This window comes from Siphateles boraxobius, unplaced genomic scaffold (genome assembly GCF_051911475.1).
Source record: "Siphateles boraxobius isolate OS27281-9 unplaced genomic scaffold, OSU_SipBor_1 65, whole genome shotgun sequence".
Lineage (NCBI taxonomy): Eukaryota > Metazoa > Chordata > Actinopteri > Cypriniformes > Leuciscidae > Siphateles > Siphateles boraxobius.
This window is the reverse complement of record NW_027509192.1, coordinates 14,163,761-14,182,615: the sequence shown is the minus strand read 5'-3', so window position 1 is coordinate 14,182,615 and position 18,855 is coordinate 14,163,761. Positions and strand designations below refer to the sequence as shown.

At 37.4% G+C, this 18,855-nt stretch overlaps 1 protein-coding gene across 3 annotated transcripts in view; it reads right to left on the bottom strand.

Annotated features, from left to right (window-relative positions):
• tmem266 (transmembrane protein 266) overlaps nucleotides 1-18,855 on the bottom strand; it is a 73,091-nt gene that overhangs the window by 6,803 nt on the left and 47,433 nt on the right. For all 3 annotated transcript variants that reach the window (XR_013196675.1, XM_077211112.1, XM_077211113.1), the window contains 6 exons: nucleotides 16,913-17,067; nucleotides 13,591-13,664; nucleotides 11,831-11,887; nucleotides 10,435-10,573; nucleotides 4,458-4,573; nucleotides 304-484 (listed from right to left, as the gene is read on the bottom strand). Coding sequence is in view for 2 of the 3 variants with exons in the window: in XM_077211112.1 (XP_077067227.1) it covers nucleotides 304-484; nucleotides 4,458-4,573; nucleotides 10,435-10,573; nucleotides 11,831-11,887; nucleotides 13,591-13,664; nucleotides 16,913-17,067 (722 nt within the window). In the remaining variant the exon portion in view is untranslated. The remainder of the gene's footprint in view (nucleotides 1-303; nucleotides 485-4,457; nucleotides 4,574-10,434; nucleotides 10,574-11,830; nucleotides 11,888-13,590; nucleotides 13,665-16,912; nucleotides 17,068-18,855) is intronic.

Genomic DNA, 18,855 nt, shown 5'->3' with positions numbered 1-18,855 from the left:
ATTCGATTTCTGTTACGTGCAAAATAAAGGGGAGTGAATTGAGAAAAATGACCAGTTACAAATATTTATTACTGGCACAGAAACTACATTTTTGCACTATTTGTATGAAATGGACACCTGGGGGGTCATGGGGTTTATCTATCTATCGTTCTATCTATCTATCTATAGAAGAATCATACAAAGTTATGCAATTGATACAGTACTGTACTGAAAGTTACCAGAGACATTTTAGTGGCACATGTATAAAGGTCCCTAGATTTCGGTCGTGAGAGCAGGAATAGAGGGAAAGCGCAGCGCTGGTACCTGGAGCAGGTCTGGGTTCTCTGGTGTGTTTGTCAGATCCAGCGGGGCCCAGGCCGTCTATCTCCTGGAAGCTGCTGCTCTGTTTCCCCCATACGTGATGGATCTGCATGGCAGCCTCTCGCTCAGCGGCCAGATCCAAATCCTGCTGCGCCAGATGAGCCCTCAACTGCCTGATCTCAAACTGACAACGAGAGGAACAGACACTGATTGACAAACTGGTCAGGCAGATTAAAGTCACCATGAAAGCAAAATTGACCATTCTTATTACAGGATTTATTATAAATGATTTATCTGTGCACATCATTCTTTTTTTAAAAATTAATTTGCCTTTGTAATCTTTAATCAAAATAACGTCCCCTCCCTCTTGCAGCATCATCTCTTCTCTTCTGTGATGATGTGTTTACTGGCGAGAGGGCGGAGTCAACCTGTCACTCACATGAGATCCACCAATAGAAAACCACAACCATCCAATCAATTCCTGATGGACAAAATCAAGTCCCACACTACATTTCTTTTTATTCCAGAAGCCGTTTCCCACAGATACGTCACAATAGGGAGGAAAAGACTATAGCAACTTCCGTTTTATGTTTCTCTGTATTAGTTTTATTGCTTTTAATCACAATTGTGAGCTCTCCCTTGTGTCAACCTTAGAATTTGTAGACCGCTTTGCCAATGCATTTTTTTTAAAGGGGTCATATGACGCCATTTCAAAAGTTGATTATTTTGATTATTGGGTGAATAATATATATATATATATATAGGTTATTCTTTACATACATTATAGGTTATAGGTTAACATGCTTTAATGTTAAAAAACACATAATTTTTCACTTACAGTACATTATTGCAGCTCCTCTATTCCCAGTCTGTCTGAAACACGCTGATTTCTACAAAGCCCCTCCTAAAAAGCTCAGAGTGCTCTGATTGGCCAGCTGACCCAGTGCGTTGTGATTGGCCAAACACCTCAAGCGCGTGTTGGAAATGTAACGTCCCTTACCATAATTGCGAGCTTCAGATTATTCGCGAGCTTTCAAACACAGTTAATAAAAATGTAGTTGGTTTTACCGTATCAGTTCGAGCCCGAGTCGGATCGATCGATCGGAGCCAACTTTACGTTTCACAGTGGTAAGTAGTCTTTATATTTAGCCGGCATTGTGCTCTCCCCGATTCAGGAAGCATTCCTTGGTAAAACATTTGGGTTGTACTGCTCATGAACAGCTTTATAAATTAATCTTAACCTCTGATTCCTAATTTCATCTGCTTTCGGAATGCCAAACAAAGCGGTTTTGCTTTTGCATCCAAACACAGCGTCTCCACAACATGGCGACAACTCAGTTCACTGAAGCCTCGTCTACTCTCTTTGCGTAAGCCTTTAAGCAGCATTATGCTAATATTTCACATTGTGACGTGTTCGTTTGAGGAAGTAATATCTGGACTTGGGTCGAGGTGTTTTAGGTAGGTATGGATCAGTGTTCTCTGTTGTATAGAATAAATCTCTTCATGAGACTATGGGCTTTGCAACTTTGCAAATGTTATACATGTACAAAAAAATACATAAATTACTAAAGGACAAGGAAAACATTGAAATGCATAATACAACCCCTTTAAAAATATTGTTTTCAATATCTAAACAAATTTTTTAAATATTCATTTATATTATAAGCTTATTAACAGATCTTAGGGTGGAAAAAAATATTGTCAGGAAACCTCAATAAATTAAGTCTAAATCGACTGATTTTATTAATATAAAATATTAATATGACTAAAATCAATTTGACTTCAATGGAAACAAGGAAATCTGACATTTTTTATAAAGGCAAGATTTGGCATATTTAATCAGTGATCAACAAATGGTATAAAATATCTAATTTATGGTCTATTTTTTGTTGGTTTTATGTTTACTTTTATGAACCCTACAATTAAATTAATCGCTTAATTAATTAATCTGCCACCTTTCTCTCTAAATATCAGGAATCCCCATTGGAAAAACCTATATATTGAGAAGTTCAAAGATTGTAGCTCTTTAACTATAAATTATAATTATAGCTAGTGGTAAGTTTAGGTTTTCCAATTATCATGCCTGATAAGAGAGAAGAGTGGTAATTAAATTAAATTAAAACTTATTTGTTTAGAATAGCTTTTACTGTAAATGATTGACTGAATTGATTGATTTTCCATGGTTTTTACTGTATTTTTTGTGACTATACTTTGGGCACCTATAAATAAAATGTATTATTATTATTATTCGTTGAATCAACATCCACACACTCGACATAATCAATGACTGCACTGATATTGACAGGCCTTAGATCAGTTCCCAACACACTCTTCAAGACATAGCACAGTCTTATCTGCCTTCCTCCCCAAGCAGAAGAAACAACAGAAACACATCTAGGGTAAATTGTGTGCATTGATCCCTGTGTGTGTTATCTGTCTGGTGGACCTGGGACAGACTGGACGGGTCACGTGACTGCTTTATGTAATATACTGGGTTTGGATTGCAGCTTGAAACGGGAGCTTGCATCATCCGGAGAGACCCGATCAGATATAAAGCATGAGCTTGGTAAAAATATGAGATATTCAGGATGCAATGTGCTGTTGAGACACAATTTACATAGATCAGAGACTATCAACATCAGTGGCAGGAAATTCTACACAGATAAAAAAATAACCCTAAAATGGCTTAACTGCAATAAAATGTCTATATCTGATACAATCTGATCCATCAAAACGTATCTATTTTAAACTACTGGTACTTGGTTACTGAGCAGATGAAATCGAAGTGAAATTTGACTGCGTGTCAGAGTGCTGCCATCTGCTGGTCAAACACACAATGATGAAGTCAATGTTTAGAGAGGGCAGAAAATTATAAATCCCGGAGTTAGCATCACACTGGATCCCTCGACAAAAAACAATAGGTCTAATACCAAAATAAGGTCTGTGACTAACAAAAGCTTATGATACTTACACCTTTTGTTCATCATGATAATCTTCACGAATGACCACAACTTTTATGAATTTTGAAGTCTAAATAAAATCAGCAGAATTCAAAAGCTTTACGCAGGTTACAAACAAACTACACTACGGTCACATCATTAAGCTTCAACAACTCTTTCAGTCTTTGTTTAAAAACAGTTATAATCGTTTGCAAGAGCGCGATTATAAACACAACAAGGCTGTGAAAGCGGACTAGTGACTAGAGGAGTTCACCTGTTCGACTGATGATGTTTAATGTCCCCAACAAGCTCTGGAGTCCCATTAAGATACTTGTTAGCAACCGCCTTTTACAAGACAAGTAAAGGCTTGAAAAAAACAACATTGACTTCAGGACGATGTAACCGGAAGTACTAAAAGGCAAACTCATTTCCAGGTTTGGGGCTACAAAAATACATCATCCCAGCACCAATCTGTTTACATCTGGTATTAAGATGTGTTTTGGTCGATCTGATCACTAGTAGATGAGAGAGACACATTCCCGATTACACCTGGTGTTTTAATGTGTCTCCTTTGTCCACTTTTAACCACTTCTCTCCTGATTTTTTTGAGGGGAGGGTCTATGGGCGGGTAAATGTATGTTTTTTTCAGATCTTTCGATCTAATGGACAAAAGAAGTTTATGCAATTGACACATGAACAAGAAAGGAGACGATGGAAAAACATATGGAGAACATCAGCTTATTTCTGCTCTGATAGACGCAAGACCAGCTTGAGTTTGTGTTAGAAATCAGGAAAGGAGAGAGAAGTTTTTCACCTTCAAACCAAACTTGGGTCGACAAAGTTTAAATCCCGTCTGATTAAAGCGCTTCCCATAATGTTTCCGCATTAGTCCAACCACATGAGCGTTTCCACTACGAAAGCAATCCGGTCGAATGCGTTTTAAAAGGGACCTAAAATAAGAAAGACCTGAAGAACTAGTGAGGTGTGCAGTATATACAAGTGTTTTTTAGTACTGGCAATGTGTATGAGTACCTGTGCATCCGTAATAGTCTGGTTTAACAATGGTAGGACCATTTAAAAATCTACCTGCATTCCTAATGCTACTGCCAAAGTAAGTGTCACAGACCTAATATGAGGGCTTTTTGTGTTATTTTGGTAAAGTGAAAGTCGGAGAGGAGTGAAGGGCAGAACAGGAAGCATTAGTTGATCATCACTCACGGCCTGTTCCTGACAGATCTGTGTGAGTCTCTCTAGCTGTTCCTCTCTCATAGCTTTGGTCTTCTCGTACTGCTGGATCTCCATCTCCATCTCCACCTTCACCTGCAGCACGTACGCTACACAGGAGAAAAGAGCAAAGTTATGAAACGCTCAAATCCTTTCTGAGCAAACACTAACAAAAAATGAACCATGATATTAACATGGCTTATGTACTGTACATTCATCAACTATCGTTCAAAAGTTTGGGGTCGATACGATTTTTTCAATGTTTTTGAAAGTCTCATGCTGTCTAAGGCTGCATTTATTTGATCAAATATACAGTAAAAACAGTAATATTGTGAAATTTTCATGTTGAAAAATAAGAAAATAATCCAAGTGACAATTCTTGTATCAAGTGGAATCAATTGTTGGTCCTGTTGCAAAAAAATAATATTAAATATTATTATGAATATAATAAAATTATAAATAATATTATATACTAATATAAATGTATCTGAATATATTTAAATAGCTCATCTCTGTTCTGAAACAGCTAATCAAATATTAACAGGCTTATAAACAGCTAATTGTTTTCTGAAAACATCCGATGCAGCCAAATGCTAACATCAGCTCCATCCACAGCTAAGTGGAAAGACCATTTTTGACTGATATTTCATGAATTGACAATAGCGTCTGACGTTGATTTTCTCTGGCTTGGCTGGGATTGTGCTGAGAGGGCCAAAGGCTTTCTATCAGGTGCTGCTGGCTCTTAATAAAGCCATATCCACATGACCCCTCTTACCATCTACTCGCTTCCCATATCAATTAGACTCTTCTCACACTGGTACCATCTGCCGAGAGAACTCCCAGTATGCTTTGCTGCATGGCAATGTGTTACTCAGTCCCTCAATTTTCGTCATACATTTCAGAATTATTATATATTACTCTAAATTCACCATGAAATCAAAATGAACAAATCTTTTTTTTATTGAATATTACAGTATGATAAATGATTTATCTGTGCACTTCAATATTTTTTTTTTTACTAAAATTCAAATGTCCTCATAATCTTTAATCAAACTAACTTTCCCTCCTTCTAGCAGCTCATCTCTTCTCTTATGACGTGTTTACTGACGCGAGGGCGGGGCAACCTGTCACTCACATGAGATCCACCAATAGCAAACCACAACCATCCAATCAATTCCTGATGGCCAAAATCCAGCCCCGTCCTACATGTGTTTTTGTTCAAAAAGCCGTTTCATTCGGATATATGTTACAATAGGGAAGAAAAGACTATTGCAACTTCCATTTCATGCCGACGTTATTCATATATATATATATATATTAAATATTAAATTAAAATGTATTAAAATATGCATTTTACAGTGGGATTTAATATGCATAATCTCTTAAATCGAAGAAAGTGTACTGCTCAGAATGCTGCTATTTTATAGCACAGTTCTGATCAATTTATTTAACAGTTTCATATTTTTCTCCTAAAATTCCTTGGGAAAAATAAAGAAAAACTTGCTCACAAAAGAATTTTAAAGGGATAGTTCACCCAAACACTAAGCGGTTTAGTCAAAATATTCTAAAAAGACACGATTGCTTTATATGATGAACAGCTTGAATTTAGGCTGTTATTCACATAAACACTGATCAGCGAATATAAACAGAAGCTCAACCATACTTGTTTGAAGTGCAAGAACAAACCTCATTGGTTCTTGCTAATCCTCAAACGTGCTGCGTAACACGTGAATGAACCTCACTGGTTCTTGCTAATTCTCAAACGTGCTGCGTAACACGAGAATGAACCTCACTGGTTCTTGCTAATTCCCAAACGTGCTGCGTAACACGTGAATGAACCTCATTGGTTCTTGCTAATCCTCAAACGTGCTGCGTAACACGTGAATGAACCTCATTGGTTCTTGCTAATTCTCAAACGTGCTGCGTAACACGTGAATGAACCTCATTGGTTCTTGCTAATCCTCAAACGTGCTGCGTAACACGTGAATGAACCTCATTGGTTCTTGCTAATTCTCAAACGTGCTGCGTAACACGTGAATGAACCTCACTGGTTCTTGCTAATTCTCAAACGTGCTGCGTAACACGTGAATGAACCTCATTGGTTCTTGCTAATCCTCAAACGTGCTGCGTAACATGTGAATGAACTTCACTGGTTCTTGCTAATTCTCAAACGTGCTGCGTAACACGTGAATGAACCTCATTGGTTCTTGCTAATCCTCAAACGTGCTGCGTAACACGTGAATGAACCTTACTGGTTCTTGCTAATTCTCAAACGTGCTGCGTAACACATGAATGAACCTCACTGGTTCTTGCTAATTCTCAAATGTGCTGCATAACATGTGAATGAACCTCATTGGTTCTTGCTAATCCTCAAACGTGCTGCATAACATGTGAATGAACCTCATTGGTTCTTGCTAATCCTCAAACGTGCTGTGTAACACGTGAATGAACCTCACTGGTTCTTGCTATTCCCCAAACGTGCTGCGTAACACGTGAATGAACATCATTGGTTCTTGCTAATTCTCAAACGTGCTGCGTAACACATGAATGAACCTCATTGGTTCTTGCTAATCCTCAAACGTGCTGCGTAACACATGAATGAACCTCATTGGTTCTTGCTAATCCTCAAACGTGCTGCATAACACGTGAATGAACCTCATTGGTTCTCGCTAATCCTCAAACGTGCTGCGTAACACATGAATGAACCTCATTGGTTCTTGCCAATCCTCAAACATGCTGCGTAACACGTGAATGAACCTCACTGGTTCTTGCTAATTCCCAAACGTGCTGCGTAACACATGAATGAACCTCACTGGTTCTTGCTATTCCCCAAACGTGCTGCGTAACACATGAATGAACCTCACTGGTTCTTGCTAATTCCCAAACGTGCTGCGTAACACGTGAATGAACCATTGGTCCTTGCTAATCCTCAAACGTGCTGCGTAACACGAGAATGAACCTCATTGGTTCTCGCTAATCCTCAAACGTGCTGCGTAAAACGTGAATGAACCTCATTGGTTCTCGCTAATCCTCAAACGTGCTGCGTAAAACGTGAATGAACCTCATTGGTTCTTGCTAATCCTCAAACGTGCTGCGAAACACGTGAATGAACCTCATTGGTTCTTCCTAATCCTCAAACGTGCTGCGTAACACGTGAATGAACCTCATTGGTTCTTGCTAATCCTCAAACGTGCTGCGTAACACGTGAATGAACCTCATTGGTTCTCGCTAATCCTCAAACGTGCTGGGTAACACGTGAATGAACCTCATTGGTTCTTGCTAATTCCCAAACGTGCTGCGTAACACGTGAATGAACCTCATTGGTTCTTGCTAATTCCCAAAAGTGCTGCGTAACACGTGAATGAACCTCATTGGTTCTTGCTAATCCTCAAACGTGCTGCGTAAAACGTGAATGAACCTCATTGGTTCTTGCTAATTCCCAAACGTGCTGCGTAACACATGAATGAACCTCATTGGTTCTTGCTAATCCTCAAACGTGCTGCGTAAAACGTGAATGAACCTCATTGGTTCTCGCTAATCCTCAAACGTGCTGCGTAACACGTGAATGAACCTCATTGGTTCTCGCTAATCCTCAAACGTGCTGCGTAACACGTGAATGAACCTCATTGGTTCTTGCTAATCCTCAAACGTGCTGCGTAACACGTGAATGAACCTCATTGGTTCTCGCTAATCCTCAAACGTGCTGCGTAAAACGTGAATGAACCTCATTGGTTCTCGCTAATCCTCAAACGTGCTGCGTAACACGTGAATGAACCTCATTGGTTCTCGCTAATCCTCAAACGTGCTGCGTAACACGTGAATGAACCTCATTGGTTCTTGCTAATCCTCAAACGTGCTGCGTAACACGTGAATGAACCTCATTGGTTCTCGCTAATCCTCAAACGTGCTGCGAAACACGTGAATGAACCTCATTGGCTCTCGCACGTCAAGCGAACATGCTTTATCCTTGGTTTACCATAACTGATGAGTTAATGAATGTTTATATCGTGAATAAAAAACGAAATTCTATCTGTTCATCATATAAAGTGATCGTGTCTCTTCAGAAAATTTGGATTAGTTGGATTAGTTAGATTAGTAACTTTTTGAATTGACAAAGTGGTAGTTGCGTAGCTGTCAATGGAGGGACATGAAAGACATTATAAATAAAAGTAGTAAGATTACTGAAACTGAAATAAAATTTAAAGCTATAGCTTTAAAGCTATAGAAGTATTTAAGAGAAAAAATTACAAAAATGCATAAGATAAACTAATAAAATTTAAAGCTATAGAAGTATTTAAGAGAAAAAATTACAAAAATGCATAAGATAAACTAAATAAACTAGATTAAGATAATAAACTAAACTAAATATCTTTAGAAGATAAACAAAATTCACACGGCTTTGGAACAACATGAGGGTAAGAATGACAATTTTCATTTTTGGGTGAACTAACCCTTAAATAAAAAAATGAAAAAAAAAAAAAAAGTTTCAGCAACTAACCCTTAGTAAATCTAATTGTGCACTGGTGTCTTTTCTAAAGTTCAGCACGTGTATTATGTCCTGCTGTGAACATATCATGAAACAACCACAGGGTGGTGGCGTAAAACTGAATAAGAATCGCTGTGAGACTTGAGCTCATGATTGTTAACTGGTCAGCGTGTCTCTGTCAAATATCAAGCTTTAATTCCTTCTTCATTTTTCAGTGTTCAGATTGCATTACACAGATTTAATATAACACCAGTACAACACTGCATTTAAGTATAACGACAGTATTCAGCTGTCTGCTGTTTTTTGCCGAACGTGCACTCTTTCTCTCTCTCTAATCTAGAGGTGCATGAACGCACACACGAAACAATATGTAATTCTCATATCTGCACATAACCATTCTCAAAGAAAATGGGAAAGATATGGGCAAACGGACATGCATAATACACATGATACATAGGCACAAAACGATTTAGATGTAAATTGGAATAAAAAGGTACACAAGAAAAAAAAAATCAAAGCAAGTTTGCCCTTTGACATGCCACAAACTCCTAGTAAGAATAGTCAAAATAATTTAAAATGTACAGTTAGACTAAACATTCATTGCAGGTAAATATGTTTTTACTACCATCCATTGATGATTTCTGTATGTAAATGAGCTCTATTTTGATTCGCTATCCTGTGTACTGATGCCATATTCATAATTATTTATGCATTACATTTTTGTTAGTTTCTAAAATTGTTTTTGGTGAATGCCTTGTCACGATATTGCAACAGTATTTCAGTTTCTTGTATCCGCTGTTATTTTAGTATTCTATTACAGTTTTATTAATATTTTAAATTAGCCTTCACTTTTATATTTTCAGTTTTCATTTCACTTTTAGTCTAAGGTTTAGTATTTTTTTTGTTATGCATTTTTGTAATTTTTTCTCTTAAATACTTCTATAGCTTTAAAGCTATAGCTTTAAATTTTATTTCAGTTTCAGTAGTCTTACTACTTTTATTTATAATGTCTTTCATTTGAAAATCTAACTAGATGTGCCTGTGTCTCTCTCTGGTAGAGATGTTTGTTGTTCATGACGCCGCTGCACTCGACAGCTCAATGATGTTTAGTGAGAATGAGCGTGACCTGCCCCAGCCATCGATCATGAATACACTTGCATAAACAGAACCTGTGCTGAGACATTATGGACATCATGCTCCTCTCAGCATCAACAAAAGACTCTGAATCAATCTGAATTTTAATAAGACCAACACTGGCAGCAGCAGCGCGCGTGAGGGCGTCTATCATAACTCACACTCATTGGGCCGGACAGGACAACAGCTAGTAAAATTAATCAGTTGAATTGGCTAATGCATTTACATGAACACTTTAAGTGTTTTAAGGGTCAAAATTATTTACATTTGGTAAACTAAAACCTTTTTTTTAAAGACTTTATAGTGTCCTGTGAAACCCTGTGAATGGTGTGCTGTCATAAAGCAGCTGACCGTCAATGATCCTCTTGACTCTCCAGATGCGGAGGGTGATGATGAGGCTGATGGCGTCCCAGGGGCTGCTGGGACCGTTAGCCACCGTGGAGGCCACCATTGGGGCCAGAGAGAGGACAATTACAGCACCGTCAAATACCTGACAAAAACAAACCATCATACGCCAGTGTCTTTTAGCTTGTAACATGTAAAAGTCTTTTTAATATTATGGGCCGTTACATAGCCGGTAATGATGTATTATAGTCCCTCAGCTTCATAACTATGTACTATTCTAGATATATGATTATCTGTGATAATCATATATCTAGAATAGTACATAGTTATGTACATAGCATATATTTGTATATGCTATGTACATTTGCATATATTTGACTATATATGATAATCATATATCTAGAATAGTACATAGTTATGTACATAGCATATATTTGTATATGCTATGTACATTTGCATATATTTGACTATATATGATAATCATATATCTAGAATAGTACATAGTTATGTACATAGCATATATTTGTATTTTATAAATTGTATGCATCACATATATATCTTAAAATATTTAATAAATGTCTTCTCATTTATTTATTATTGATACATATACATACCTATGTATATACATATATATATACACACACTTATTATATTATACATACATAAATATAATATGTATTATTTACTCTTGAATTTTATATATTTTTCTATTATACAAAAAATACAGCTTTTTCGTATCTATGTGTGAGCACCATAAAATAATCAGTAAATATATAAATAAAACATTAAAAAACATTAATATATTAAATACACACACACGTATATTAGTGCTATCAAATAGAATAATCATGATTAATCGCATCTAACATAAGTTTATATACTGTATGCGTGTTATATGTTTGCATATATATATATATAGTATTATTTCGATCATATAAAACTATCGATTTCTTTCATGTGTCTATATATATATATATATTATAGAGAGAGAGAGAGAGAGAGAGAGAGAGAGAGAGACAGAGAGAGAGAGAGAGGGGGAGAGAGAGAGAGAGAGAAAGAGTGAGCGAGAGACATTTATTTTTTTGTTATATATTTATTATAAATATATTATTTACCTTTTTAATATTTCAGGGTTTTTTTCATGTAGGTGTGCACAAGTTAATGCTTTTAAAAACTTCATGTCAGGCACATATGACAAACAAAAATTAAATATATAAATGAATGGGCAGGATCAACAGAACTGAATAGCCAATCCCAGTGCAGTTGTATCAATCTGCTCAGGCAACAATGTGACATTGAGAGAGTGTCGCTGCGCCAGAGAGACTCATTCTTCATTAAGTTTCAAGGGCTCGCCTCTTCCCTCTGTGTCCCCCCTGTACTAATGGGACCCCAGGGAGCTTACCTCAACTTTGTTCTCTATATAATCCCATATCCCGAGCACCACAATCCTAAAGACAGTCTGGGAGAGCAAGAGAGAGACACATATAAGTGGAAGAGCGCCACAGAATGAAAGAACAGATTAATGAAAATCAGTCATATTTCTGATGGTTCAGCACATTGCATTCTGGGAAATCATCCACTAAAGAACAGCAATCCACGTTTTGTGAAAACCAAGGGAAAAGCCTTGGAAAAAAGAAAAAAAGAAAAAACAAAAAAACAGGCAAACATTCCTTTTCCAGCGATCCACGAACAGCACACGTAAATAATGAGCTTGCAGGGGAAATGTGTACGTAGTGTAATTCGAAATTTAAGTGATATCGAGATGTGACGGCAACAGAATTCACCTCCATTTGGTGGCGAAATAACCCCGGCGCCTCCGCAAAACCCATTTCCAACCCGAATCATTTTTTCCCCTTTCATCTAGTCTCTGAATGCAGCTCATAATATATCAGTGACCTGCAATATGTATTCATAAACTCGCAAGCTGGCGAGATCTCATCGAAACACTCGAAGGAGACGCTGTGTTTTAGTGACTGCTGACTCAGGTAGCACACGGTAGTCTTTTTAGCTTTTCCTATCTCCTACCTCAATCTCTCTCCCCCCCCCCCACCCCCCCTCTCTCTCTCTCTCAGGCTAAAAGATGTGAGCGACGCCGAAAGTTTCAGGCTTTCCTGTCTCTTGGTCTTTATCGACAAGTAAAACGCAAGTTGAAGGAAATAAATGCAAGTCTGCTTTAAAAGAGCCAGAGACAAATGCAACTGGATCTGAAGAAATGGGAATCAATTTGAAGTCAGCACGTGTCAGGACACACACACACTTTTAAAGTACAGTAACAGCACTATGTGAAACTGCTTTTTCTTGGTTTCAATTAAGACGGCCCTACAGCATAAACATTCAGACGAAGCCCTACATCAAATACTTCCATCCAATAGATCCCCTTTTGGTCTCATTAATTTGAAACAACATACTTTATCGATATTTGTGAAAAAGTCTTTCTAGTAAGCCTGGTGGCTCTCTGTAAATCATGATTGTCTCAGAGTCAGCATCTTGGTTGTTTTAGTCGCCTGTGACCTTTAAACACTCACATCCATGAAAATCTTTTATTGCAGAGATGTTACTTCATTATCTTTCAAAAATTTATGGAAAAAACATCATTTATTAACATTTAACAACATTTATTTTCAGCAAGAGGTGCATCAATGTTTGGTCAAGATCTTGTATTGTCAATGCAAGAGTCCAGCACTCTGTAAAGTCTCCTCCAGCACATCCCAAAGACTTTCACTGAATTTAAGGTCTGGAATCAGAGGTGCCAATTCATGTGTGAAAATTATTCTTCATTCTCCCTCCCAACCATTCTTTCACAGTTTGAGCCTGATGTATATTAACATTGTCATCCTTAAACATGGTCATGATGTGTCTTCCTACATGGTTGTTTAAGAAATGAAAAGCTACACACTCCATCAATTAGGGCTAGAAGAATGGTTGCCAAACATGCTAGAAACATAATAATCACTGCAATAATGATCCAATCATAGACTCTTAAGCATTCGCCTGTTTAAATCCAAACAGCGACTTTATTTTTATTTTTTGTATGTTATAAATAAAATGAATGTGTATAGTAGCTGAGACTTCTTAGTCTTGAAAGAATTGAAGGATAAATTTTTTATGAGAAATGACTTTGAGATCTTGAGTGACTTTTCCCATACACACATTTACACTCACCTCAGTGAAGAAGACCGACAGGATGACCAGGCTGATCCAGTGGATGATACAGGCGAACTGGAATGCATTATTAACTGTGGACACAAATCAAAGAGATTCTGCACTCACAATTCACATAATGACTCAGGATAAAATACAGTCAAATGTAATGAGCTAAATAATCAAAATCAAAATAAACAACTCCAAAAAAGTACGCTACCATTCAAAAGTTTGGGGTCAGTATGATTGCAAAAGATATGCTTTTTATTTTTAACTTTTTATTCATCAAATTGTTCTACGGTTTGCACAAAAATATGAAGCAGCTCATCTCTTTTCAACGGTGATCATTTTAAATTTTTCTTGAGCAGCAAATCGTCATATTAGAATGATTTCTGAAGGATCATGTGACACTGAAGACTGGAGTAATGATGCTGTAAATTCAGCTTTGCCATCACAGGAATAAATTACATTATAAAATATATTCAAATAGAAAACAGTTATTGTAAGTTGTAATAATATTTCTGAATACTGCTGCTTTCACTGTATTTTTAATCAAATAAATGCAGGCTTGGCGAGAACAAGACTTCTTTCAAAAGTATTACAAAGTCTTACAGACCCCAAACTTTTAAATGTTAGTGTATTTAGTGTTCAGATCATTTTTGTGAATTGATTAATTTGGATGGATTGGATGGAATGTTTCAATGAATCAAATTCAATGCATCAAAGTTGTTAGATGATGGCACGTTACATTACATTTTGATAAAATATATTACAAATATTGTAACTTAGCCATTTTAATTTAAATATTATGAAAATATAAATTTCTAATGATTCTAATAATACCTTTTATTTTTAGAATAATAGGCAAAGATACATTATTTACAATAAACCTTGATGATGCAACAAGAAAGTGAAAAGGGTGAATTTTGGTTTCATTTTGAATGTTGATCAGGAAAGTTATTACTTTGTTTTTGATTTTGCTCCCAAAAAAACCCAGATAGCATACATGTAGCCTCATCTGGGCCAACTATGGCACATAAGGCTCAGTTCTGGCAGGCAAAGGTCATATGGGACGTATCTGGCCCACATGACCTTTGCCGCTGCAAGAACTGAGCCATATGTGCCATAGTTGGCCCAGATGAGGCCTGTATATGTATGTTATTGCCAGCCACACTCAGGTTGAGTTATCGCCCGCCATATGTGTGCCAGAAGAATGTGGGAGATGTGGGCCAAACCTGGCCCAGATGTCATTTGCTATCTGGGAAGTGATTTACAAATGTTTTGCTAATCAGCTCATTGAAATCATTAAACAGGTTCACATTGTCGGTTTCTATATCAAGTTATACAAGCAGTGTTGGTAAGTTACTCTAAAAAAGGAATTAATTACTAGCTACTAATTACATATTTACCAGTGTAATTAGATCACTGTACTAAATTACTCTCTTTAAAAAAGTAATTGCATTACTTATTACTTTCTAAATACCATATCAACCTTAACCAGTTGAGCAATACAAGGATAGACATGAAACTGCTATTTTAATTCGTTCGAATAAATAATATAAAATTGCACAAATTATTTTTGAACTGATCAAAGTATTTCTAGGGAGAAGGCTACATTAAAACATACATATTGATGTCCGTTTACATAACACAGTAAAACCTCACATAATAGTGTAGTGTAATCTACTTGGGACAAAAATGTGCCATTTATTCTTCAGAATTATTCTCATATGAAACTAACTCCTCCTTACAGGGACTTTTCGAGTGGGAAGGCAAATTCCCTGCATGAGCCGCATCCGTGGCGCAAGCCGAGGACAGACACTGCTCAATCTCATTACGGCAGCCGCCTGAGCTGAAAGCATTAGGCATTTGTGATTTGATATTGCACCCAATCCGCGTCCTGCATCTGTCTATATATCCGCTCCATTACGGTGCAAGAGATCTACTGCATTCAGTTATCACCCGCCCGCCCTCCCGGCCCATATGTCTTAGTTTGCTCTGTTCACTGATCTGTCCATCAGCCCATTCATCTCCCTCCATCCCTCCTTCCATTAATCTCGCCGGCCTCTCGCTGTCCTGCACTCGTTCACTCTTCTCTCTCTCTCCGTTCCAATCCATCTCCCCCTCAATCTGTCTTTCAGGACTTTGTAAAGGCCAGAGAAGACAGAGAGATATAAGCTGACTTATGCTTCTGTCATCTCTCACATTTCTCTCTTTAGTGCGCACTCATCTGCACGCCGAGCTGTGATTTTTCTCCATAGCATGAATGGGGATCTCCATTCGGATTTACAATAGGCTCTTACGAGAAGTGAACATGTCAAGGCAAATAGCAGCAAAGAACATGTCGTTGCACAACGTGTTTATTGAGAATAATCTCAGCAGAGATTAGATCAACAATTGCAGATGTATAGTTATGAGAGATAGTGTATACTATATTCTGCATACTTCTCAATTGTAAAGATTGTATTATGAGAATATGAAATGCATGTGATTTATTAGGTTGGTCAGAACCAACTGAATATTTAAAAATCTAAATCTAATCTAAACAAATGACTCTTATTAGACTCTTAGTGAATCTAAAACATAGCGTAGTCTGAATCCCAAACAACTGATTCGTATAAGTCTTTTCTTTTAGTGAATTAAAAACATACAGCGTGACCAGTGTAGTCCAATTCCAAAACGAATGACTCTCGTGAGTTCTTTATAGTAAATCAAAACATACAGTGTGAACACAATTATCCAAATCCCAGACAAATTACATGCATATCGACCAGTATAGTCTGATTCCTTACTAATGACTCTTATAAACTTTTTATTTGATTCCCAAACTAATTACAATTATGAACTATTTCTTCCTAGTGAATCAAAAACCTACAGCCCAACCAATGTGGTGTGAATCCCAAACACAGGATTCTTTAAGCTGTTTCTCTATAGGGAATTAAAAACAGTGAGACTAGTGTAATTTTTTTAGGGAATCTTTTTTTAATGAATCAACAACATACAACATAACCAGTGTTGTCAAATTCCTGAACGAATGACTCTTATGTGCTAGTAATTTTTTTTGTAATTAAAATCAACGCATACAGTGTGACCACAGTATTTTGAATCCCTAATAAATCACATCGAGCTCAACCAGTGTAGTCCGATTCCTGTATGAATGACTCTGAGCTATCTCTTCCTAGTAAATTAAAACAGCATGACCAGTGTAGTCCAACTCCAAATCCCTTATACAGTAATCATTCGTGTTTGATGTGTCAGAGCATGTGTGCTAACCAGATGGTAAATCCTCATTCTGAGGCTAGAATGGCTTCTAAAGAGATCCCGAACCCCTACTAATACTCACATTGTAGAAGCTTAGTATCGATGAGCAGTTCCAGAGTCAGTAAGAGCACCACCAAGATGACACAGGCCACCAGGAAACAGTTGAAGCCAGCGCTCAGCAAACACACCTGCCAGAGCGCCGCTCTCCTCCCGCAGCACGGCTTCAGCCAGTTAGACCTGCAGATAAAATACAGCGACAGGGAGAGAAAGAGAACAGAACCATTTCTGAGCTACAAAACCACAAACACAAGACATCTGGAGTCTACTTTCACACATATTTGCTAACAACACAGGTAGGCATGAAAACACAAGTTGACTTCTACATACAAGTTTACTTCTATTTCTACTTGTATGTAAAAGTACAAGTCAATATAAATGTATGTACAAGTGGAAGCAATCTTATATGTAGAAGCAGATGTAGCCTTGTACACATTATTAAAAGTTTATGTTTACATATAGAAGGAAGCTTGTATGTTCATCTATATTTACAAAGCAACAGGGAGAGAAAGAGAACAAAACCATTTCTGAGCTACAAAACCACAAACACAAGACAGCTGGAGTCTACTCCAGCCAAAATTATCGGAATGCGTAGTTGATATCAAAAATTGGATGACTAGTAATTTCCTACTACTAAATTCTGAAAAAACAGAGATTCTAATTATTGGACAAAAAACTTCCACACGTAATAACCTAGAATACCGTCTAACACTTGATGGCTGCTCTGTTCAGTCTTCGTCGTCAGTTAGGAACCTGGGTGTGCTCTTCGATACCAATCTTTCATTTGAAAGTCACGTGTCTAGTGTCTGTAATACCGCATTTTTCCATCTTAAAAATATATCTAAATTACGTCATATGCTCTCATTGACAAATGCGGAACAACTAGTTCATGCGTTCATGACATCAAGGCTAGATTATTGTAATGCTCTACTGTGTGGTTGCCCTGCACGCTTAATACACAAACTACAGCTAGTTCAAAACGCAGCCGCTAGAGTTCTTACCAGAACCAGGAAGTACCGCCATATTAACCCGGTTCTGTCAACACTGCATTGGCTCCCTATTAAACATCGTATAAATTTTAAAATATTGCTGATTACTTACAAAGCACTAAATGGTTTAGCTCCCCAGTACTTGAGCGAGCTCTTAACGCATTATAGTCCTTCACGTCTATTGCGATCTCAAAACTCCGGCCAGTTGATAATACCTAGAATATCTAAATCGACTGCTGGCGGTAGATCCTTTTCCTATTTAGCACCAAAACTTTGGAACAATCTCCCTAACATTGTCCGGGAAGCAGACACAGTCTGTCAGTTCAAAGCTAGACTAAAAACACATCTCTTTGACCTAGCATTCACATAACACTCTATAGACTTCTATAATTCAATATTAGGCTGCTTAGATTAGGTCAGCCGGAACTGGGAACACTTCCCTTAAATCCTGATGTACTCGTTACATCATAAGAAGAATGGCATCATCCCTAATTTTAGTGTCTTTGTTTATCCCGAGGTTTTCCCGCAGCCTGCCGGATCCAGGCCGTTTCCAGATCTGACGAAGGACTTTCGCCTGGACCCGATGACAATGCAGAGCTGAAGTGCCAACTAGCCTCTCCCTATAGAGGATCCCTATACCACTCTACAGATAAAGCGTTGTGGAATTTTTCGGTTCGCGTACCTACCAAAAGTGATAAGATAAAATAAAATTCTGCATCAAAATTTATAGACAAGACAAGTAGTTTGTTTAGGCATGGTTTGTAAGGAATTACAAACCTGCGCACATATATTCAAACGCACATAACTATAGAATCAATTCTTAATGCGCATGTGAACGCCATCAGCGTCTATCACAGGTTCACGTTTAAAGTCTGTTTAGAGAGAACGGTGTCGTCTTAGCGGCCCCTAATTTAATAACAAATGATCATTTAGACGGAAGTGAATCAATCAAAACTAACTTTAGCTGGAAAAGACATTT